Raw genomic sequence first — 26,280 nt, 5'->3', positions numbered from 1 at the left:
ATCACACTGTTTAGATACATTAACCTAAGTAGGGTACACAAAAGAGCAACCTAAATTCTGGAATGCAAATACTACCGTGCCACCTTAACCAAGACATAACAAACTTGAAACCAGTCATGACACCTATGATGCATAGACTTCTTACTTTGGAACATATTACAATAAAGAATACTAGTCTGCACTTATTTCTTACAAAAAAAAAATGAAACATTACATCCCTACCCCATCTGGCAGATTTTCACTTTTTTTTCATCTTACCACTTTTACTTAAGGAGTGAACAAAACCCAAATATATGATGTTTCAAATCAACACAGAAGTCAAACATGGTGATTCAGGAGGAATTATTGGATTGCCAACTCTATTTATGGTTAATCTGACTGAAAGAAACAGTTTAAGCACCAAATCATGAAAAATGAGATTAAAGTCCATTCCACATTTTACAGCATGCCTTATACTACCTTAAACATTTCCAGATTATGAGGGCTATACAACAAGAGTCTTTAGATTGCACTTAACTATTATTCTAAAATCTTTTTCACAATACATGTACTAGAATACATCTCTAAGTTGACTGTTTGTCTATTTCTCATGTATGCATTAAGTTAAATTATGTCCCCTTACATAATCAATTTGCCTTTATTGTGTTTTTCACTGTCAGAAAATCGTAACAATTAATGGTATTTGCATGGAAAATGAATAAACCATTTAATCTTGCTGATATAACATCATAAAAACATTCTTTGTCAAAAATAATGTCTAGTCAATGTAAAGAAACCCCTATTTCTATCTCTATTTCAGACCAATATGAGAGCTAAATGAATAAGTAAGGACCCCTTAACCACTTACTGGTTCCCCAAAAGCTGCTACTGGTGTCATGTTACATCAGAACTACAAATTAAACATGAAGAAAACTAGTATAGCTGTACTTGTGTTGAAAAAAATAAGAAATTATGCAATTTGTTTATTTCGGTGAAAATAGTAGGATGTACATGCAACCGAAGAATGTCGCGTCTCAAATTTCAGTGGTTGCACATGTGTCAGACAATGCGAAAAGTTAAAGCGAGCACTTATAATTAAAAATGTATTGCAAGTTACATAAAAATAATGAAGTTCTACTTTCTATGTAAATTTTTACATTATTACCCACAGATCAGGCAAAATTTGCTGAATCAGCAACTTTTACTCTCAGGGGTAGAATTTAAGGCTTGTTTTTATCATAGTTGCTCTTAATCAACTTTTTATTGATAAACTTACAAATTGCATAGGTAAAATAAATTCCTGTATTGATTTAGTGTAAAAATGTATATCCCCCTTAAGGTGGCACGGTAGTATTTCCTGGCCCATAAGGGATAATGATAGCCTTTTTAGAATTTTCACCACTTTCTAACACTGCAAAAAATTCTACATTCACAGTTAACTGAAGTACTTTCATTTTACTATTCAGAAATGAATTTGAATATGTATCATGACCGTTTACTTTTTTTGCTATTTTTAAAAACCTAAGGCCACTAGTACTTTTAGGTCTTTTATGGTGCAGTGAATAAAAAATTTAAAAAAATTCTCAAAAATTCATTTTCATCTGTATGTAAAATTATTTCATATTTTTCTACACCTGATTCATCCCTCAGTTTGGGAAAGTATGTTCAGTTGTAGTGTATTTTTTGTCCAATCACACTGTTTAGATACATTAACCTAAGTAGGGTACACAAAAGAGCAACCTAAATTCTGGAATGCAAATACTACCGTGCCACCTGTACCCATGTATTATAGATACATAAGTATGCATTTTTTTTTGCATATGAGGTACACTTGTGATACATTATTTATTTATTGTACAACTAACAACCTTTTTAAAGTTTATATATAACACTTCTTCATTTTGGAAGATTTATACATTTCAATTTTATTTTCCTTGTATTGAAATGTTGTCATCTACATTTGTAATATATGGATAAAAACACAGAAACAAAGTGCAGTTTTAAACACATTGTATTTGTTTTAAAATAAATTGAAAATCAGATAATAGGAAATTTATTTATTTACTTTTAGGAGTAAAAGATTTCGGCTACTATTTCCTCAATTTTTTCAGTTGAACTGGAAAATAAAAGTGAGAAAATAGATTTGTCATTTTTGAATGAACTAATAAACAAGAGAGACTGAACATGCTTTGATCTGCTTTGATCCTCTAAAACATTGTAAAAGGCCATGTAGAAATGGCCATTAATTAAAAAAAAAGTGTACATCAAACCTGGAACCAACAGATATATTAGTCCCAGATCAAACATAAAAAACATTAAAAAAAAATTGTACACGTATCTGCTTTGTTTCAACACTAAATAAATGAAGTTTCTTTTAAAGAAATATTGAACAAATGTACTAGAAATTACTTCATGTGTATCTCACATAGAATGGACCACTTTTATGAGTTTTACTTAAAATTTGAATATGATATTTTCCTAGGTGCTCCACAAGTTGCTGACATTGACTTTCGACAGAACTTAGTTTCGTTAGAAGGAGATAGATTAAAACTCCCTTGTAAAGTAATAGGCAGTCCAAGACCTTTTAAAATATGGTATAAAGACCAGCGACAACTATCTGCAAAGTATGATAACAGGTAGGTCAATAGTTGTAATTCAACATAAAAAAATTCTGATTTAGAATTATTAGATATGGATATTACTTAAGTAAACTATCATTTGCAAGAGTTCTCTCCCTTCAGCAGATGTGACTTAGAGTTGAAGAACAGCAATACAAGGAGGTCCTTTCTTTGAATTTGTATCATTAAAGAATAAACAATATATACAACCCTTTCTCTTCCATTATACATTTCAAAGAATATAGAATAAAGGAAACCGCCATCCTAAAAAACCGGAGGAGGAAATTGCATTCTTTATTGATATCAATATAAAACTTTTTTGTAATGTACTTTGTTCAGTTAGATGAAAAAGAATATCATTTAAATGTAAAAACTTTAAAATTAATAAAGTTTGAATTATAAATATGGATTTAAATTGACATTTCTTTGTTCAAAATTTTCAGTTACAATGTGTTATTTTCATTCAAATAAAAGTACATGTATCACTCAGGAAATGTGAAAGGTAAAAATGTTTGAAATGACAAAACAAATTATACCAGAAATATATAATTATAAGAAAGAAGACGTTATTAAAATCAAAATATATTTTATTGGCGAAGTAAGATCATGGCTTCTGTCGATTCCCAACCCACAAACAAAGGGTCTTTGGGCAACCGTGGATTAGATGCAAATAAAATAGATCAATAAAATTCAAAATTCAAATAAAAACTAAAATGAAATAAAATTTTGAAATAATAGGGTGCTGACTTGAACCCTGGCAACAGATGTCCAAAATCAACATGAGAAACTACGTTTGAGGTAGAAATGAAGATTACATGGATTAATGTTCTAAATTAAATAATAATACGTACAGTGATAAATCAAGTTCATCCCCTTCCCTTTCATGAATGTGACCTACCGAATTATACTATTTACCGGATTTGTTATCACATAAGCAACACGACGGGTGCCGCATGTGGAGCAGGATCTGCTTACCCTTCCGGAGCACCTGAGATCACCCCTAGTTTTTTGGTGGGGTTCGTGTTGTTTATTCTTTAGTTTTATATGTTGTGTCTTGTGTGCTGTTGTTTGTTTGTCTTTTTCATTTTTATACGACCGCAAATTTTGAAAAAATTTTCGTCGTATATTGCTATCACGTTGGCGTCTGCGTCGTCGTCGTCGTCGTCGTCGTCGTCGTCGTCGTCCGGCGTCCGAATACTTTTAGTTTTCGCACTCTAATTTTAGTAAAAGTGAATGGAAATCTATGAAATTTTAACACAAGGTTTATGACCACAAAAGGAAGGTTGGTATTGATTTTGGGAGTTTTGGTCCCAACATTTTAGGAATTAGGGGCCAAAAAGGGCCCAAATAAGCATTTTCTTGGTTTTCGCACTATAACTTTAGTTTAAGTTAATAGAAATCTATGAAATTTTGACACAAGGTTTATGACCACAAAAGAACGGTTGGGATTGATTTTGGGAGTTTTGGTCTCAACAGTTTAGGAATTAGGGGCCAAAAAAGGGCCCAAATAAGCATTATTCTTGGTTTTCGCACAATAACATTAGTTTAAGTAAATAGAAATCAATGAAATTTAAACACAATGTTAATGACTACAAAAGGAAGGTTGGTATTGATTTTGGGAGTTTAGGTCCCAACAGTTTAGGAATTAGGGGCCAAAAAGGGACCCAAATAAGCATTTTTCTTGGTTTTCGCACCATAACGTTAGTATAAGTAAATAGAAATCTATGAAATTTAAACACAAGGTTTATGACCATAAAAGAAAGGTTGGGTTTGATTTTGGGAGTTTTGGTCCCAACATAATAAGGGGCCCAAAGGGTCCAAAATTAAACTTTTGTTTGATTTCATCAAAATTGAATAATTGGGGTTCTTTGATATGCTGAATCTAACTGTCATGACTGTGTATGTAGATTCTTAACTTTTGGTCCCGTTTTCAAATTGGTCTACATTAAGGTCCAAAGGGTCCAAAATTAAACTTAGTTTGATTTTGACAAAAAATGAATCAGTTAGGTTCTTTGATATGCTGAATCTAAAAATGTACTTAGATTATTGGCCCAGTTTTCAAGTTGGTCCAAATCGGGGTCCAAAATTAAACTTTGTTTGATTTCATCAAAAATTGAATAAATGGGGTTCTTTGATATTCCAAATCTAACTGTGTATGTAGATTCTTCATTTTTGGTCCTGTTTTCAAATTGGTCTACACTAAAGTCCAAAGGGTCCAAAATTAAACTTAGTCTGATTTTAACAAAAATTGAAATCTTGAAGTTCTTTGATATGCTGAATCCAAAAATGTACTTAGATTTTTTATTATGGGCCCAGTTTTCAAGTTGGTCCAAATCAGGATCTAAAATTATTATATTAAGTATTGTGTAATAGCAAGTCTTTTCAATTGCACAGTTTTGCGCAATGGCAAGAAATATCTAATTGCACAATATTGTGAAATATCAAATTTTTTTTTAATTAGAGTTATCTTTCTTTGTCCAGAATAGTAAGCAAGAAATATCTAATTGCAAAATATTGTGCAATAGCAAGATTTTTTTTTAATTGGAGTTATCTTTCTTTGTCCAGAATCAACTTAAATCTTTGTTATATACAATATACAATGTATATTCACTTTTTACTACCAACTGATAAATTAAAATAATCTTTACCATTCAGTGATAACAAGCAGTTTTTTTACATCTTCATATTTTATGATGTATTTAAAGGAGTAGTTATTGTTGCAAACTCCATTAGAAATTTTAATTGAGATTAGTTTTGGAATAAGGGAAAGGGGGATGTGATTAAAAAAATTGGGTTCAATTTTTCTCATTTGAAATTTCATAAATAAAAAAGAAAATTTCTTCAAACATTTTTTTGAGAGGATTAATATTCAACAGCATAGTGAATTGCTCTAAGAGAAACAAAAATTTTAAGTTCATTAGAACACATTCATTCTGTGTCAGAAACCTATGCTGTGTCAACTATTTAATCACAATCCAAATTTAGAGCTGAATCCAGCTTGAATGTTGTGTCCATACTTGCCCTAACCGTTCAGGGTTCAACCTCTGCGGTCGTATAAAGCTACGCCCTGCGGAGCATCTGGTTGGCCATGGCGTTGTCAGTTTGTTTTAGATTTATGAGTTTGACTGTCCCTTTGGTATCTTTCGTCCCTCTTTCATCGGTACTTGTGCAGTCTATAAAGTCCGACCTAGTGATGAACTCTGCTAAAAGACTTTCATAACATTATTTATCGGTACACTATGACTGTTAATCCGTTATCACTCCTCAGATGGACGTCATACTGTGGTTAATTGTGTTTATAGACTGGTGAAGAGTTGTAAATCCAGAAGCCGTGACAGGAGTTCTATGTTGAGGTTAAAAACAAGCAGAAATCTGTAAAATAAGACATAAACATGTATCTAGAAATTTTAGTATTGTAATGTAAATAACTAACTCCCCTCCCCTTTTTTCCGTTGCCTTTTTCTATTTTAAAAGGAACAAGAAACAACTCTTTGAATATGGTTGTGTGTCTGTAGAAAACAATTTTATACTCTTTACAAGAATAAAAGTAACCCGAATAATTCAGTCGTTATATTCCGCTGATCTACGAAGGCTACATTTACGCCTGAACGTCTTCCTCGATCAAGACCGTCAACCGGAAAATTCACACCGCTTTGCAATATGGGAATTTTGATTTAAATTGGCAGCTAAAGAAGGAGGAGTTCCGGATGTTAATTGATGATAAATGATGTAAACTGATGTTAATTGATGTTAATTAATTATTATCGGATTTGTGTTAATTGAACACACGTGTTTGGTAAGACAATTTCAAGAGAGTTGCGCAGACTCATATCCTGATCGCCGCTGATTGGCTCTCTCTCACAGAGAGCAGGCGACGCGGCCAATGATCACAAGGAGTTCAAGCCCTCGTGTGGGAGAAAATCGGACACGGAAAGGGCTTGAATTATTCGAGTTAGAATAAAAGTAAATGATTAATCAGAGTGTATCAAGAATAAAATATAAGATTTTCCTTCTGGTTTTTTTTAAGTGTGTAAACTGGTAAAAAACATATTTTAAATGAAATTTTTAGAAAATTCATTAGTACTTAATACTTGTTAATGGTGGGTTTGTTTTAGAAAATAAATTTGATTTTCTTCAATTTTATAGAATTTAAAAATAAAACCTTATTTACAGCCCGGATGATTTAATTTCAAATTAATTAAAAGATCTCTTTTCAAATGTATTATATGTATAGTAATTGCTTTATTGAAAAATTATAATTGGATAAAAAGTTGTAATTTCTGTGTATGTAAATTCATAAGTCAGAAGACAGTTTGCTACTGATTCTTATTAATCTGTTCATGTGTAATAAAATATTTCTGTGTAACAGTATTTTTACAATCCATAGTACACATCTGGTCATTTATTATCAGTCATCTACAATATTCTGGTCATCAGACGAATGCCTGCTGTGAAGACCAATAAACAAGTGTTTGGTTATATGATTTATCAGTGATCTGTTAATTGGTTAATGTTCTGGCTATTTAGCTGATGCAACCTAGAATCTGGCGTTTGTCCTATAACTGTAAAACAGCAGTATCGAAAAACTAAAAGAGGAGGGATGGGTGGGTTTACATTAAGAGCGCATTTGTTTCTAACCTAAACGATGTAAACGACTACGCGCGTAGTCGTTTAATCCATTTGTTTCTTACATTTTTTGGTCAACGTTGACATCGTTCACATAAACGATGTACGCGCAAAATAGTCGCGTAGTCGTTGATCGTTTATCGTTGAGACCTGTAAACGATAAATTATGCGTACAATAAACTCAACAATCTGACCTTAGATAAATTCAGTTACTTCCTAGCAGACCGTGCATTCAAAATATTGTGAGGAGTGCTTTAGCTGTTAAAATTGATATGCCGTGTAACGAATTAAGACATGCGCGTTACATTGACCTGTGCATGAACTGTCGCAAGTCTTGCCTTCCTCTGATAACGCGATTTAACGGTCAAGCCCTTTAAATCGAATTATAATGTAACATGGAGAAAATCATGATTCTTAAAGTATAAAAATGAGCTTAATATAGTGTTAATTTTATTCATTATTATATAAGTGTGTATACAGCAGTCGCAATACCTTTTGTTGTTAATAAATCATAGTATATTTTGTAAATGGCAATTAGATGAAACAGGTTTCGGTAAAATTGGTGTGAAAAAGCTGATTATAAAAGTTTACTTGAATTGTAAAACCTTCATTTAAGAGCAAATTTTCCATTTAAGTATCATATCTCTAGTTATAATATCATTCTTAATGCTGTAAGAGTAAAAAATTTCAATTGCCAATTGTATTGCAGAAATTTATGGCATTAGCATGAACCAAATGTGTCTAAAACCCAAAAGAAATTCAATTTTAATGGATGAAGAAAAGATCAAAAGTATTCTCTCTGTAAACGCTTACACACAGTGTACAGTGGTTTTTTTTTTTAAAGATATATCATTTATTTTTAATAACATTTTTGTAAATCATGTTGGTTCTTTTTAATTCTTCTGCTGTACAATGAATCTATATATTTTTGGTGGCAAAAATTGATATTTCAAACTATTAATTGTATTTTTTAGGTATAGGTTTGGAAGAAATGCATTTACAATTGACCCAGTGGCAAAGAATGATTCTGGAATTTACAACTGTCATGTAGAAAATGGACTTGGTGAATTATGGATTAATTTTACTGTGAAAGTGTTGACCGGTAATTTATTTTTCAGATTCTGTGCATATTTTGAATATCAGTGATTTTCTACCATTAAATAAGATCTGGTGAACTAATCCAATACCAATTACAATCATTATCCTTCATCCCAACATGCCTAGGACTATATCAAATTAAAGAACTTAAAACTTTGGTATCCTTTGTCAGATTGTTGTCTCTTTGACACATTCCCCTTTTCCATTCTCAATTTTACTTTCAACTTTAAGAAACCTTTGGCAAATTACATGCAAAATTAGTAGGAATATATACAATTTACTTTTAAAGCTGTAAAAATTGTGCGGGCTTTTTAAAATATCCAGTACATCATAATAAAGTTTAGATCAATAAGCAATAAAGAACTTAGCCATTTGTGATAAATTGACCTGTCAAAGAGCTGTCTTTTTATGATACTCTGCAATTATAAAATATCATTGATACAAAATAGTCAAGAGACTAAGATGTATATTTGATTTTTAAGAACTGAAGATGGCTAACAGCCTTGTTATGCAAGAAACATTTGATAGATCTATACATGTAGTCAATACGATAGCAGGAACTGCATAGATATCTGACAGTACAACAGACCATATTATTACACTTTCTGACATTCCAAAAGAAAATACAAGTAAAGACAAAGACAGTGAACTTACATTGTCAAGTTTAAAATATATATGGACTTCATAAATATTAAGAAAATATCACTTGCTTTTTTTTATCCTGTTGAATTTCTTGATACTATATTTTGTAAAAATAATATATAAATGTTAAGCATATTTTCTATCTTCTGGCCATAATGCTTCAAATTAGAAAACAACCCTGATTATTTATTAGAATATTAAATAAGTCTTTGTTTTAAATTCAATCAAACATTTCAATGTCTCAGCAACCAACAATCAATCAATCAATGTCGGAGATATTTCTTTTAAAGATTAACTTGTATACTATTTTGGATTTTTTCCCCAATGGTCATGCGTTTAATTCTGTACAATAGAAGACTTTTGAGAAATGGAAGTATACAAATAAATTTGTCACAAAGTTAACCTATTAAAGACTGACCTTTCCAAAAAGTGGATTTCAATTTATTTAATTCAAATCTTTGTAACAAACATTTCAAATTTCATCTGTGTCCGTTAAAAATAAAACAGGTAAATATTTGTATCACCCTGGTCTTGTTACATTGCAGCTGGCTATGAAAAGAAAACTTTTTCACTGCATAGTTCTTTTCATTTTTATGACTTGGCCCTGAGGTGGATACCTTTTAAATTTCAATAAGCCATTAAAAGATGCACTGTAGAAAATTAACAAAAGGGTCTCTGGTCCAGACATGAAATGCCTTTGATTTGAACCTTGATCTCAAGATTAAATCAAATCATCTGCCATGGACGAAGTTGCTGGTCAGTTAAATTTTTTTAGGTCAATTCCCAGTCAGAATAAATCTAATTCCTGTTCTGACACCTTTCTACGGCCATGTGGTGCTAATGTTCATTTACAAAACAAATGAGATCTAAACTAAGACACATCTCTTTCTTTGATAGATAGTTTTTATACGACCGCAAAAATTTTAATTTTTCGTCGTATATTGCTATCACGTTGGCGTCGTCGTCGTCGTCCGAATACTTTTAGTTTTCGCACTCTAACTTTAGTAAAAGTGAATAGAAATCAATGAAATTTTAACACAAGGTTTATGACCACAAAAGGTATGTTGGGATTGATTTTAGGAGTTTTGGTCCCAACATTTTAGGAATTAGGGGCCAAAAAGGGCCCAAATAAGCATTTTCTTGGTTTTCGCACTATAACTTTAGTTTAAGTGAATAGAAATCTATGAAATTTTGTCACAAGGTTTATGACCACAAAAGGAAGGTTAGGATTGATTTTGGGAGTTTTGGTTCCAACAGTTTAGGAATTAGAGATCAAAAAAGGACCCAAATAAGCATTATTCTTGGTTTTCGCACAATAACTTTAGTGTAAGTAAATAGAAACCAGTGAAATTTAAACACAAGGTTTATGACCACAAAAAGAAGGTTGGGATAAGGGGCCAAAAAGGGTCCCAAATAAGCATTATTCTTGGTTTTCGCACCATAAATTAAGTATAAGTATATAGAAATCTATGAAATTTAAATACAAGGTTTATGACCATAAAGGGAAGGTTGGGTTTGATTTTGGGAGTGTTGGTCCCAACAGTTTAGGAATAAGGGGCCCAGAGGATCCAAAATTGAACTTTGTTTGATTTCATCAAAAATTGAATAATTGGGGTTTTTTGATATGCTAAATCTAACTGTGTATGTAGATTCTTAATGTTTGGTCCCGTTTTCAAATTGGTCTACATTAAAGTCCAAAGGGTCCAAAATTAAACTGAATTTGATTTTAACAAAAATTGAATTCTTGGGCTTTTTTGATATACTGAATTTAAACATGTACTTAGATTTTTGTTTATGGGCCCAGTTTTCAAGTTGGTTCAAATCAGGATCCAAAATTATTGTATTAAGTATTGTGCAATAGCAAGAAATTTTCAATTGCACAGTATTCAGTAATAGCAAGAAATCTTCAATTGCACAGTATTGTGCAATAGCAAGAAATTTTCAATTGCTCAGTATTGCGCAATAGCAAGAAATCTTCAATTGCACAGTATTGTGCAATAGCAAATATTTTCAATTGCACAGTATTGCGCAATAGCCAGAAATATCTAATTGCACAATATTGTGCAATAGCAAGAAATTTTCAATTGATTGGAGTTATCTTTCTTTGTCCAGAATAGTAGTTGAGTCAACTTAAATCATTGTTTTATACAATATACAATGTATATTCACTTTTACTACCAACTGATAAATTAAAACAATCTTTACCATTCAGTGATAACAAGCACCTTTTGTTACATTTAAATATTTTATAATGTATTTAAATGAGTAGTAATTGTTGCAAACTCCATTAGAAATTTGAATTGAGATCAGTTTTGGAAAAAGAGAAAGGGGGGTGTGAAAAAAAAATGGGGGGGGAGGGGTTAAATTTTTCTCATTTCAGATTTCATAAATAAAAAGAAAATTTCTTCAAGCATTTTTTTGAGAGGATTAATATTCAACAGCATAGTGAATTGCTCAAAGGCAAACAACATTTTTTAAGTTCATTAGACCACATTCATTCTGTGTCAGAAACCTATGCTGTGTCAACTATTTAATCACAATCCAAATTTAGAGCTGTATCCAGCTTGAATGTTGTGTCCATACTTACCCCAACCGTTCAGGGTTCAACCTCTGCGGTCGTATAAAGCTGCGCCCTGCGGAGCATCTGGTTTTAATATTACATAAAGTACATGTAATAATGCATGTACATCACAAGATTTTGACTTCAGTTATTTATATATCTGTCAATGAGACATATATATTCTTTTAATAACAGTCTGACAACCACTGTCAAATCATGTTGTTTGTTGCATGAAATTCTGTTGTATGTGTACTAAATTGCAATATTGTAAGATTCTTCTATAATTGAAAGGACTTTAGACATGTAAGTTATGCGCTTTAAAAAAACAAAATACTAAGCATATACAAAAAAAACTTAAGACTCTCTTGACAAACAAGGTAGTCATCTGTATAATATTTGACTATTTTCCAACTATTAAATACGGAATTCAGTGCTTGTATAAGTACATATAAACTTTCAATGTAAAGCATTTGTTTCCATAAAGTTCAAAAACAGGAACCATTTACCACTTTGATGAAGATTAAAAAAAAAGTGAATGATAAGATTGCTGTCACTTTTCTATAAGATGCCACTTTATAATGGAAATATACAATTGAAAGAGGGTCTATGGTTCTATACCGTTTATCGAGTGTTCTTTTATTCAGAATTTAAAAATAAAAATCCTGTTTGGTAGACATTTTTCGTGAAAAAATGTCCCTATTATTTACATTCTACTTTAATAAGAATTTGTGTTTTCACCAACTATTCCTACTTATATATTCATAATGTATTGTATTGTATTTTGCAGAAGAAGAAGTAGAAGATTATGATGGGGTAGAATACGATGATCCTGATGGAAAATGTCAAGAAGGTAAATATTGTGTTCAGAAACTAGTAGCTCTCTAGACCAATCAACATAAACATGTATAACAACTGCATTGTACAAATCAAGATGAAAAGACCACACTGTAATGGTGAACATCTGCTCTCTCAGATACCGAGGGTCTTCTGTGATTATAAATCATTTGGACCTATAAGGTTTTGGCTCCTTCCAATGGTCTTCGTTATTTGATATGTTGAATCTGAAAGCCATGTGATTGTTCTTGGAATTAGAAACAATCTATAGTTTTGTATCCTTTTTTGTACCTCATTATTTGATATTGGGCAGAAGCTTTCATCTAATTTATATTCGAAAAAATTGCTCTTGATCAGGATAATGTCAAGGTAGACTGAAGTTAGCATCAGTGCTCAGCTAAAAAACAAAAAAAACTGTAGTACGGAAAGACTAAATCCTTTAATGATAAGGAGGATTTTTTTGTTGTTGATATTTCTGTATTTTATATTCTCTTATTTATGTCACTATAAATATTGAATATATTACTCTAATCAAACATACTATAGTTACGTTAATAGAGTCCTGGTAGTTTGTCTTTGTCTTACACAATCAGTACCATCTGTATATACATTATAGGTATATAGATGTAGATTTATGTTGAAGGGAAGAAGATAACCCTCCATTTATCTCATAACCTTGTTTAACTGTCATATTTCCTGCTATAAGTCATAATCTTTTATTTTCTCCACTTGTCAGTTTTCATTAAGACTTATGCAAATTGTAACCATTTTTTGCCTATACATCTTTTCATGTTTTAGCTTGCATGTGGATGACTTTTTGCTTGTGTTATAACAAGTATATAATATTTCTTATTTGATCAAATACTAGTGTTATAAAAGAACTCATTTCAAGAAAAAGATTTCCCCTCTTTCATGGATGGATTTTGGTTGAAATGAAGCTTGTTAGCTGGTCTCTTATTTTTATTTCATAAATGTTTGATCTGTTGGGAAAAGGAATTTTTATGTTGAATAGAGATTTTTATTCCACCTATAGAGGCTTTTACAATTAAGGAGAGAGTAAAAATATTTGTTCTTCCTGGCCAGACTGAAATATTTCAATCTCCTTATAAAGATATTTAGCGCAAGTACTAAATCCAACAACCAATCAATGTTAATCATGAACCCATGAATATCTTTCCCAACAATAGTACTACTGAAGCAAAAACAATGAGAAATGTTAAATGTCGCGTAAGAACATACTGTATTAAAAATCCATTAAACAACTATTTTTTACAAATATATACATGAATTGAATTCTAAGCTTTCAATCAAAGACTACTTGTGTTCGATAAAGTATGCCAGTTTCTATACTTTTGGCACTATGAGAATTGAATTAACGCAAGCTTTTGTATGCTCTATTTTATCTGTTTATTTTTGATATATTTGCATTGAAATGATCTTTGGCTTTTAAAACAAGACTTGAAACAAAAATCTGATTTTGCTTTGCATGGTGTATCCAAATACCATTCACAAGGTTATTGCTTTTGATAAGGGGAAAGGACACACAGATTAAAACATTTTAATGGCTGTTTTCACTTGGCAATAAAACAAGACCTTATTATCTTTAGGGATAAAAAATGTTGAGGATAAAAATTGAAGACGAAAAAAAATTGTAAATGAAAAGAACCATATAATTCTATCATGGTGGAAATTTCAGTCTACTAACACTATCAAAACGTTAATATTCTATGACAGCAAAACAAAGAAATTTTTAAAAGTATTTGACCTCCTGGGAAAGTTTGTAATTTGTACCAAAGAACATTTTCTGTTAATATATTGGCTAGTGTTACTGGTAGAGATAAAATTAAATACCAAGCATTTCAGATAAGTGGGTCCACATGTACATAAATTTGTTATACAACATCTCAAGTCATATTTATTTACATCATTCTAATCCATAACTAATGAAGAGAGATAAACACATTTTTGGTGCCAACAGGGAATTTCAAGGTGCACAGATAAATATATATGATAGCATAATTAAATTAACTTGCAATAGATTAGCCTGGAATGAACCTTACTATAAAATGCAGCAGTGAAAACGGCTTGTTCATGAGCTAGAGTTGGCATATTGCAAACCCAGTGTAACAAAAATGTGAAGAAAGTTGACATCCAGCTTAGAGAGGGCTGCTGTCGATGGCTTCTGTAAATTGCCAAACGAATTAAAAACCGATTATACTCTGTTGCGTTATCCCATTAAAATTATTCTTCATTGGGAGGGCAAACTAAAAATGATGAAAATGTATGACACCCCATTGCAAGGCACAAAACATGTTTCTTAAAAAAAAAAACTTCATCACATACACAGGAGACCAATAGCATAGGTATGCAACAAATATCTGTTCACCAGGACCAAAATGGTCAAGACTGTCTAATAACTTTGCCTAAATGAGTTGAAGCCTAAATGTCAAAGTGTTAATGCATACATTGTATATGCAATCATGACACTATGTAAATCTAGATATATATACCAAAACAGACTACTGGTTGTTTCTTCGCAAACAAATTGACCATCAAGTTCAGCATAAACAAGTTAAAGTTTCATATCATGTTTAGTTTCAAACACTTTTCCTTTCTTGTTATCACTCCTGCAAGTTGCATGTTTTGTAAATTCATTTCTGATGGTAATGGTTTCTTCTCGTTTTAGTTCATAGTTCTTTTGATCAATTTAGCAAGGTTCTGTTTCATTAGACAAGTGAATATTTGATATAAATTAATGTTTTTCAAGGTTTAATAAAGTACAGATTGGAGACCTATTAAATTGAACCAAGAAAAACCTTGTTTATTATAGAAATATGACCTTTATGTGAAATCTTTTGTGATGGAAATGAAGCTTAAAAAATAAACCTATTATTGGTCATCTGATAGGGGGCACCTGTATACTGGGTCACTGACAATTTGGAGGGAATTATTTTCTAAGTTAATGACCTAGATTTCCCAATATAAAAACAATATTAGTAGAAATAGGGAATCAGTCTGTTTGCAAAGTTCAGTCTTGTTAAAATTAAATGCCTTTTTGGCAATGTGAACATTTTTAAAATGGAAAAACTAAAATGTCAAAAACACAATTTTAATATCAAATGATATAACTTTATAATTTTAAATGAGTGGTAAATGTCAGTGTTAAAAGATCTTTCACACAATAATTTTTTAAATTAACATTTAAGATAAATGGGGAATTTAAATCATGCAATTGTTTTCTAAAATGTTAATTTCAAAAAGTGCACGAAATTTGTTGAAATTTATCTTTTTCAGTTTTTTCTTGTTTTGTAAAGCCTGTTTTATTGTTTAATTTAAGAAAACAAAATTCCAAGGTAAAATACTAAAAAATGGGAAAGTTTTGATTAAATCTTGGCGTTAATTGATCTATATAGTGATAGTGATCTTTACATAACCATTACATTTTGAACAACACAGTTTGAAAAGTAGTTCAGGTCAGGGAAACATAATTGTGGCATTTTCCCTGTGTGTGAATAAAGAAACCCAAGTACAGTTTCTTAACTATGATTAATGGGTTGAAATAATTTGAAATGTTTTAATGTATGGTCGTGGTGTGATAACATAAACATTCTACAGGTCAGGACTTAATACAATCTTCAGTCAAACAGCTAAATACCTCTGATAAAAAAAAAACAAAGAAACATCTCAACAATTAACAACTTGCATTCTTATCCATATTTTAAGAGGCTGGATGTCCCTTATGGTTTATTTAATTAATTGGTTAGTGTAAGGTTATATGAGAAGGAGAGAGGACGAAAGACGATAATTACACATAAAATGTCACGACTTTTCTGTAAGTGGGTGTAAATTAGTTGAGATCGACTCAGTCACAGAGGAAAATTTTGTCCTTATTACATACCCGAGTAATAACGGAAACAACCGAGGTTTCATTAACTGACCGGTTTTACAATTATTGACATGTTGAACAGATTTTTTGATATATTTTTTATTAAGTAATTAAGAATTACAATTTTATGTTAAAAGTAAACTTATTACCAATAGAAATGAAACGAATATCCGTCTCATTGCCGTCAATGTTAATATCAACAGATAGTCACTTTTACGGTGTTCCCGATAAATTTCGCTATGTTTCACTTGCAAATATACCTACCGGTCGTTACCGGTCACCGTACATATTCGTATATTTTCTATGATTATAACCTGCCAATTCTCATAAACAGAAATTGAAAGGTGAAGTGAAAATCTTTGTTTAAAGCAATGTAGTGTTGAATAAAAATCGCACACTAACTTTCCTTTAAACCCTCATAACTTTGTCATTTCTTCATCTTTTTTCACCGTAGACAGACGATTGATTTTGAAATTGCGCGTCAAATCTTTTTCCATATCATAAACACCTATACACTGCATGGTTACCCAAAATACACCTGAACTTTAATGACCTAGTCACTGATAACAATCACGTGACATATGCAATTTATCTTATTTCCCGAACTGCTCAACTGCTCGCGGTAACAGCCCGGTACATCAGAGGGCCATGTCACGTGGGTGATAAACATGTCGGTTTCTTTATATTTTTATCATTTTTCTTTGATCGAACTGCTATCCTTGGGATGCTAATTTTGTATCAAACAGAGTGTTCACTCTCCTTCTCATATAACCTCCTTGGTTAGTGTGACAAACTTGTTAAGTCCCTTTTGGATCAATTATCTAGGAGGTGCCCAGTTTGACATCAGATAAGGGTGTTTGATGAGTAAATATTACAGAGACTTTAATGGAAGTCACTTCCTTTCTATTGTGATAAGAACTGATATTTGGCATGAATTCCAGTGAAGTTAAATAATTCAAGGGATTTAAAAGGGAAATTGCACTCCTATTCAATTTGTACTTTATAAAACCTTACATCTTTGAATAAGTATTTATTTGGTTTTAAATTTATTTGATCAAAGTAGAATCAGTTGAGCATAAAATCAAAGATTTATTTGTTTATTAATGTAAAATTCTGGATTTATTTGTTTTAACAGATTGTTTCAAGGTGCTTTTATTCTATGAAACTAAATGCTTGGTACATTTTACAATTTAGATATCAATAGTTATCAAAGGTACCAGGATTAGAATTTAGTACACCAGACGCGCGTTTCGTCTACATAAGACTCATCAGTGACGCTCATATAAAAATATCTAAAAAGCCAAACAATCACAAGGTTGAAGAGCATTAAGGATCGAAAATTCCAAAAAGTTATACCAAATACGGCTAAGGTAATCTGTGCCTGGGATAAGAAAATCCTTAGTTTTTCGAAAAATTCAAAGTTTTTTTAAGCAGAAAATTTATCAAAATGACCACATTATCGATAATCATGTAAACACCCAAGTGTTGATTACTGGGCTGGTGATACCCTCGGGGACGAAAGGTCCACCAGCAGTGGCATCGACCCAGTGGTGTAAATAGTTATCAAAGGTACCAGGATTATAATTTAGTACACCAGACGCGCGTTTTGTCTACATAAGACTCATCAGTGACGCTCATATCAAAATATATAAAAAGCCAAACAATCACAAAGTTGAAGAGCATTGAGGATCGAAAATTCCAAAAAGTTATACCAAATATGGCTAAGGTAATCTGTGCCTGGGATAAGAAAATCTTTAGTTTTTCGAAAAATTCAAGTTATAGCCATATTTCAAGATTTAAAAGTCCTTTAAGTTTTAGTAGTATCTCCAAGTAAATTTACAAGTTACACAACCTATCAAATCTGAATAAATAAGTTATGAATATTCAAATTACTATAAATGGGGTTTTAAAAATGATTTAAAAGGTTAGGCTTTTTGTAAGTCGCTAACTAGTTATTAATATCTAGGTTGCAATTTATATTTTATGTACAATATGGATTTGTTTGGCAACATATTTTTCACCTGATCAGCCACTTGTCTGTTATATACAGTATATGCCAGTCTGCTTCCTACGGTTTGAACAAACATATGGCCCTTTTATAACGACCTTTGACCCCAAATCATATGTTAATTCTATTTTCTTATAAATTCTGCTTAATAAATTACAAATTGAATATAGCCATGTTAATTGATGTATAAAGGTTTCCTGCAGAGAAAAGATAAATCATTTTTACAATCACCTTTCATCTTTGGCATTAAATAGTCTCATCTTTGTCTGCTTAAGAATTAGAGAGAAAGAAATGGAAAGGAAAAAAATCAGAAAAGTAAAATAAATTGCGGTGACATTAGATGAAGTTATCATCGTAAACAAAAATGACAAGTTTTTGGAATATGTCATCTTTTGACTTGGTAATGAATTTTTTAATTGGTTTTGATTGGAACCATATGGGTCTGTGGCTTCTGAGAATCCAATTTTCTCTATTACATCAAAATTCTAGCAATTGAAAAAGGATTGGTAATGGTATAGAAACCACAATGAGCAGATTTATTAAGTATCCAACAAAATAAAATTATTTTCCACATTTGACAATATTCTTACTATTATAAAAAGCTCTCGATCATCTGAACTTTTAATTTATGAACATGTAAATGGAGATTTTTACAACGAAAAACACAGATAAAAAGATAATAAACATTTTAAGCCTAGAAATGTTTTATTTTTTTTGATAAATTACAGTAGATTTTCATTTTAAATGAAAATGCAACTGGTGTGTCCTTTATACTAAGTTCGTCATATTTTTCGCTCAATAGAGAAAGGGAGATAACTCATGATTAAAAAAAATGATATTGCGTACTGTAATTTAGCTTGGAATAAAAAGAAGTATTGAATTCCTTTATTTTAATTAAAATAATTTTCTAAATTAACATGGATGTGTATGGTCAATTAAAACATTGGTATAAACTAATTAACTAAAACCACAATTAAAGCTGCACTGGGAGTCCTCAAAGCATGTAAATATAATTAACGAGAACAGCCTTTTGAAACTGTAGTCCTTGAATAAGTTCTATAAGAATATAAGTCTTTGTTTTACAGGTCCACCAATTTTTAAAGATAAAACCAAAGAGGAGTGGATTGCCAGACCAGAAATGTCTCCCGTGGAAATAAAATGTGTTGCTTGTGGAAAACCAAAGCCTACCATTAAATGGTTCAAAAACAAACAGTTCATTGACCTTGGTGTCACAGGAGGACGGGTAGGCAACAATATTTTATTTGGTTTCAGAATATAGAAAGGGATTAATATCACTACTTATGTACAGTGCAGTAGTTAGATCTAGTATATGAGAAGAGAAGTAAATTTTGAATTTATTGTTGATCAGCTTGCTATGGAATACTGTGTTGTAATTAAAAAAATAGAACATTATAAAAACCTATGTCAAAAAAAATTGGTTGATATTACTTCGTATTTATCTTGTACAAATCAAACTTTGCCACAAGTGAAGCGTGAGTAACAACATTGGCCATTACAGTTGACGCTTTTCACAAATATTAAACAGTAACAGCTTGCCTTTATATGTTTCTACAAGACACATTTCTGTCTGATGAGCCTGCTCTTTAGAATTCCTTTGATATGAAACGAAACAAAAAATTATAAATTGAAAAATGTGATGACTAGACCGAAAAGGGGGGAATAATTATAAACAATGTTGGATCCATATATAAACATTTTATTCAAGCCATATGGCAGTACTGATATATGTACTATAATCCGCTCAGTATTAGTTCTTAATCTTCTACATAGTGCATTCTTCTTAGGAGTAACTAAGAAAATGTGGCTTTAATTTGTTTAATAGGGGGGGGGGGGGTTCAATGAGGGGCAGATCACATTTCCTTTCTAACAAGTTTTTTTAAATTTTTATATTTTTAAATTCAAATTAATATTCAGATGAAACCAGATGCGAAGCTTGTGAAATATAGGAATTAATTTAAATAAATTATTGAAAAGGTGTGGCTACAAATGAAGACGAACATGAAGACCAATTGTTGGTCTTTTTAAAGATGGAAAACCAGCACATATTTATACCTTTGTTAAAATCTATAACTAAAAGTGGGTTGAAATAAATTTGTTTGTACATAGACGGATCCAGGGGGCCCAGGGGGGCTAGGCCCCCCCCTTTCGTGGGAAAAATTTGGTTGATTATATAGGGAATCATTGAAGCATGACTGGAGCACCCCCCCCCCCCTTTAGGTCAGTCAGCGGCCCCTCCCCCCTTAGGAAAAGTTCTGGATCCGCCACTGTTACATATCAGTAAAATACTTCTCGAGGAAAAGTTCTGGATCCGCCACTGTTACATATCAGTGAAATACTCCTTCAAGAAGCTTTTTGATGAAACAAGCCAATTAGTATGAAATTCAAAACAGTGTAGCTGTGGCCATTGATTGACCCATCAAAATCATCCATTGACTGGGACAATTTACGTGAACGTTTATCTGTAACAACCACTGTTCATGACGTACCTACGATAGACATTTAAACTGTGGGGTCAACAAAGGTTTCTTAACGCCTTTAATTATAAAATAATTCGAAAAATTAATCAGGAATAACCTTTGTGTTTTGATTTATATAATTGATATAAATCAAAATATCGTGTTATTTCTGATTAATTTTTCGAATTACTTTATTTAGGTGTTGAGAACCTTTGGTGACCCCATAGTTTAAGTGTCTTTAAAAAGTACATAGTGAGCATTGGTCGAAACATACAAACGTTCACCTAAATTGTCCCAGTCAATGAATGATTTTAATGTGCCAATCAATGGCCACAGCTACACTGTTTTGAATTTCATACTATTTGTTTTTAACACATTAGGAATAAGTTTCTTTATTTTTCAGTACAATGTTCGAGAATACCAACTAAAGATTGATAGACTTCTGAAATCGGATGAAGGCAACTATACATGTGTTGTTGAGAATGACCTTGGAAAACTGAATTTCACCTACAAACTTGAAGTTCTAAGTATGTTAAAATTTATAAAGATTAATTCATCAAGTGAAAAAAGAATACCAATATTTACTGGAATGAAGATTTTTAGTAATGTGAGATTTTGGTTTGGATAGTAATGTAGTAAAACAATTATCATGATTATTTTCAATTAGTCTGCAGTCACAAAAACAATACTAGACTGCTCAGTTAAACAAAATGGAAAAAGACAATACAATGGCATGACAACCTCAGAAATAGGACTCAAAATTGTAACTTCATAGGGAGGGGGAGGGTTTATTTTCCATTTAATAATGTAATTCAATTCAGAAATCCACAGCAGTTATCTGAACAGTTTTAATTATTTCCTTATGTTAGGTTTTGCACATTGTTTAAAAGTTACACATAGATTATTTTTAAATTGAGGGAAATGAAAGTAATTTTGTTGGGATTTATTGATTATAGAAGTTACTGTAGAAATTAATAGCCAATTATTTATTTTGATATATAGGGTATCTAATATATAGCTTGATAACCTTCGAATCTTCATCAGATGTGTTTGATTGAGACATATGATAACCAGAGATGCTGATGGTGTCAATTTAAAAGCCAATTACTAAAACAGTGTTAAATAGAAATAAAAAAAAGGATTTGCAGAATTTTTTTTTACATCCCCCCCCCCCCCCTTATAGTTTTGTGAGATTTAATGTTGCAAGAATATTTAAGCGTGTGTCTGTTGCAGTTTTTAATTTGGTATTGTTCTTATGTGTTCTAATACTTAAATCAAAATTGATTTTTCTTTCAGTAAAGTTATTCAAATGTTTGAAATGAGAGACTAAAAACTGTCGATATGTTGATATAAGTCAAAGTATGAGTTTTCTTGAAAATGTGAGAGAAAAAAAAATGATTCAATTCAAAGAAAATCTAATTTTTATACGACCTCAAAAAAATTGAAAATGTTTTGGCCGTATATTGGAATGACGCTGGCGTCGTCGTCGTATGTCGCGTCGTCGTCGTCCGAAGACATTTGGTTTTCGCAATAGAAATCCATGAAATTCGAACACAAGGTTTATGACCATATAAGAAAGGTTGGGATTGTTTTGGGGTGTTTTGGTCCCAACAGTTTAGGAATTAGGGGCCAAAAAGGGCCCAAAAAAGCATGTTTCTTTGTTTTTGCACAATAACTTTACTATAAGTAGATAGAAATCTATGAAATTTTAACATAACGTCTATGGCCACAAAAGGAAGGTTGGGATTGATTTTGGGAGTTTAAGTCCCAACAGTTTATGAATTAGGGGCCAAACACAGGTCCCAAAATAAGTATTTTTCTTGGTTTTTGCACAATAACTTTAGTATAAGTAAATAGAAATCGATGAAATTTTAACCCAAGGTTTATGACCACAAAAGAAAGGTTTGGGTTGATTTTGGAAGTTTTGGTCCCAACGAATTAGGGGCCAAAAGGGTCTAAAATTAAACTTTGTTTGATTTCATCAAAAATTGAACTATTGGGGTTCTTTGATATACAGAAATTTAAACCAATATTTCAATTCAAAGAAAATCTAATTTTTATACGACCGCGAAAAAATTGAAAATTTTTTGGTCGTATATTGGTATGACGTTGGCGTTGTCGTCGTCTGTCGTCGTCCTCGTCCTCGTCCGAAGACATTGGGTTTTTTGCACACTAACTTTAGTATAAGTAAAAAGAATTCTATGAAATTTTAACACAAGGTTTATGACCACAAAAGGAAGGTTGGGTTTGATTTTGGGAGTTTTGGTCCCAACAGTTTAGGAATAAGGGGCCCAAAGTGTCCAAAATTAAACTTTGTATGGTTTCCATCAAAAAATGAATTATTGGGGTTCTTTGATATGCCAAATCTAACCGTGTTTTTAGATTCTTAATTTTTGGTCCTGTTTTCAAAATGGTCTACATTAAGGTCCAAAGGGTCCAAAATTAAACTTAGTTTGATTTCAACAAAAACTCAATATATGGGGTTCTTTAATATGCTGAATCTAACCATGTATTAGGATTTTTAATATTTTGGACCTGTTATCAAATTGGTCCACATTGAGGTCTAAAGGGTCCAAAATTGAACTTTATTTGATTTCATCAAAAATTGAATTCTTGGGTTTCTTTGATATGATGAATCTAACCATGTATTTAGATTTTGGATATTGGAATACCACAAAGAGATGGTAAGAATTGTCTTTGGGAGTTATGGCTCAAATCGTTAAGGAATAAGGTGCAAAAAAAGGATGGAAAGTGTTTCGGATCAAGTATAGAATACGTGATTGTAGTACCATCGGACTTATATTTATGTCAAATGAAGTAAATCGGTTCTTATACAAATTACATAAATGTAGTACCATCGGACTTATATTTAAGTCAAATGAAGTAAATCGGTTTTTATACAAGTTAAATTATTTTCCAAGTTTATTATTTGAAAATTGTAGTTATGTTTAATCGCTATATTAAGTTGGGATTGACAGGTCGACAGGACGACAGGTCGACAGGCCGATAGGTCGACAGGTCGACAGGTTGACAGGCCGATAGGTCGACAGGTCGACAGGTTGACAGATTGACAGGCCGACAGGTCGATAGGTCGACAGCGACATGTCAACAATTAGCTTGATTGACAGTCCGACAAGTCGAAAATGTAGCTATTTCTTTTTTTATAATTTTTAAAAGTTTAGGCAAACGGTTCTACAGATAAAAAAACATAAGCATCAACACATCCAATAACAGTATAAGCTATTTATAGTTTTTCATCTAATATATAAAAGAAGTGATTGTATATTTTATTTGAGAGGAAAAATTAAATTTCAACAAAACAAAACTCGTCAATTACTTTTTCTTTAAGTTTACAGTGGCGCTTTTTAATTCATTTTCATTTTCCGTTTCATTTTTTTTTTTCATTAAAGATTGCAATGTCCTTTAAAAATTTATGGAAAACGTCTCCATTTGAAAACTCGTATCTGTATGCAATCAACATGTTAACCAGCTCCATAAGGCAATAATCGAAATGTAAGTCAGAATGTTGTGTTAAAACAATCAAAGCGTTTATGGACTGATTTAAATAAGTGGTTATGAATGAAATAACATTAAACATTTTCATTAGATAAATACATGTACAATTATAATTTTGAGGCTTTACAACGAATACAAAGTTCTGTGAATAAAAGTAATAAAATTTATCATGCGAAAGCACATATAATTCAGTGGTTTTAATTTAGTTTAATAGAAAAGTGAAAAGCAATGGTGACTGTTTAAAAAAGAAACTAACACCCAACAAGCAGTAACACAATACGATACAGTTCAATTGCTGACTTGTCGACTTGCTGACTATTTTTTTTGAGTACTCAACTTCCCCCTACACAACATTCTGACTTAATGACAAATAATCTATGGATAACATGAAACATCTGCTGACCTGTCGACCTGTCGTCCTGCTGACCTGTCGACCTGCTGACCTGTTGACCTGCTGACCTGTCGACCTGCTGACCTGTCGACCTGTCGTCCTGCTGACATGTCGACCTGCTGACCTGTCGACCTGTTGTCCTGTCGACCTGCTGACCTGTTAACATGTCGACCTGCTGACATGTCGACCTGTTGACCTGTCGACTTGTCGACCTGCTGACCTGTCGACTTGCTGACTATTTAACTGAGTACCAAACCTTCCCTCTACACAACATCCTGACTTAATGACTAATAATCTATGGATAACATGAAACATCTTCTGACCTGTTGTCCTGCTGACCTGTCGACCTGCTGACCTGTCGACTTGCTGACCTGTCGACCTGCTGACCTATCGACCTGCTGACCTGTTGACCTGCTGACCTGTCGACCTGCTGACCTGTAAACTTGCTGACTATTTAATTGAGTATCCAACCTCATGCTAGTCCCTATCCACATTGACATATTAACAGCTGTTATGTTAACCCCCAAAAACACCGACCCACAAGAACATATTTAATGTTTCAGCGAATGAATATTTCGACTATTGCCGGAACTCGGCCTTCAGATTGTTGCGCGCCTAAACATATTTAAAGTATTGGCGCATGGATATTTCGAATATTGCCGGAACTACTTAAACGTATTCTATACTTGGGCCAGTGTTTCCAGGTTAATGGACAAATACTTATTAAAGTACAAAACAAAATTTAAAAGCAGTGTAAGATTGGTAATTGAAACCCATTTTAATATCTCACCTATACTGCTCTTAAATAATGTTTATTGGAAATTTGCCAAAAAAACTTTAGTTTAATGAACTTCATTGGAAATTTGCCAATATACAATGTTGCATTGGAGTTATCTTTCTTTGTCAAGAATAGTAGTTAAATCAACTTAAATCATGACTGTATGACATTTTATATTTTAAGATGTATTTAAATGAGTAGTTATTGTTGCAAACTCCTTTAGAAATTTGAATTGAGATCATTTTTGGAATAAGGGAAAGGGGAGGGGGAATTGGTGGGGTTCAATTTTTCTTATTTCAGATTTCAGAAATGAAAAAGAAAATGTCTTCAAATATCATAGGATTAATATTCAACAGCATAGTGAATTGCTCAAAAGGAAAAAAATATTTTAAGTTCATTAGACCACATTCATTCTGTGTCAGAAACCTATGATGTGTCAACTATTTAATCACAATCCAAATTCAGAGCTGTATCCAGTTTGAATGTTGTGTTCATACTAGCCCCAACCGTTCAGGGTTCGACCTCGGCAGTCGTATAAAGCTGCGCCCTGCAGAGCATCTGGATTTATGTAAGGTTTTGCTCATTATCAAAAGTTATTTATTTACATAGTTTAATTTTAAATTGGGGAAATGAAAGTAATTTTGCTGAAGTTTATTGATTATTGAAGTAACAGGAGTAATTGATAGCCAATTATTTTGATACATAGGGTATATCTAATATATAGCTTGATAACCTCCACTCTACATCAGATGTTTTTGATTGAGACATTTGATGAGGGGTTGTAGGGCTAGGGGTCCTGATCTTAAAATCCCGGGCTTTAAAACAACGAAATCCCGAGGTCCCGAATTTAATAAAAATTAAATCCGG

At 31.9% G+C, this 26,280-nt stretch overlaps 1 protein-coding gene across 3 annotated transcripts in view; it reads left to right on the top strand.

Moving 5' to 3' along the window:
- Positions 1–26,280, top strand: part of LOC139520448 (fibroblast growth factor receptor 3-like) — a 60,973-nt gene that overhangs the window by 9,102 nt on the left and 25,591 nt on the right. For all 3 annotated transcript variants that reach the window (XR_011663889.1, XM_071313056.1, XM_071313057.1), the window contains exons 3-7: positions 2,462–2,615; positions 8,198–8,325; positions 12,311–12,373; positions 19,337–19,494; positions 21,132–21,255. Coding sequence is in view for 2 of the 3 variants with exons in the window: in XM_071313056.1 (XP_071169157.1) it covers positions 2,462–2,615; positions 8,198–8,325; positions 12,311–12,373; positions 19,337–19,494; positions 21,132–21,255 (627 nt within the window). In the remaining variant the exon portion in view is untranslated. The remainder of the gene's footprint in view (positions 1–2,461; positions 2,616–8,197; positions 8,326–12,310; positions 12,374–19,336; positions 19,495–21,131; positions 21,256–26,280) is intronic.

The sequence above is a fragment of the Mytilus edulis genome, chromosome 4 (genome assembly GCF_963676685.1).
Source record: "Mytilus edulis chromosome 4, xbMytEdul2.2, whole genome shotgun sequence".
NCBI classification, from domain to species: Eukaryota; Metazoa; Mollusca; class Bivalvia; order Mytilida; family Mytilidae; genus Mytilus; species Mytilus edulis.
This window is presented reverse-complemented; position numbering and strand designations above follow the sequence as displayed.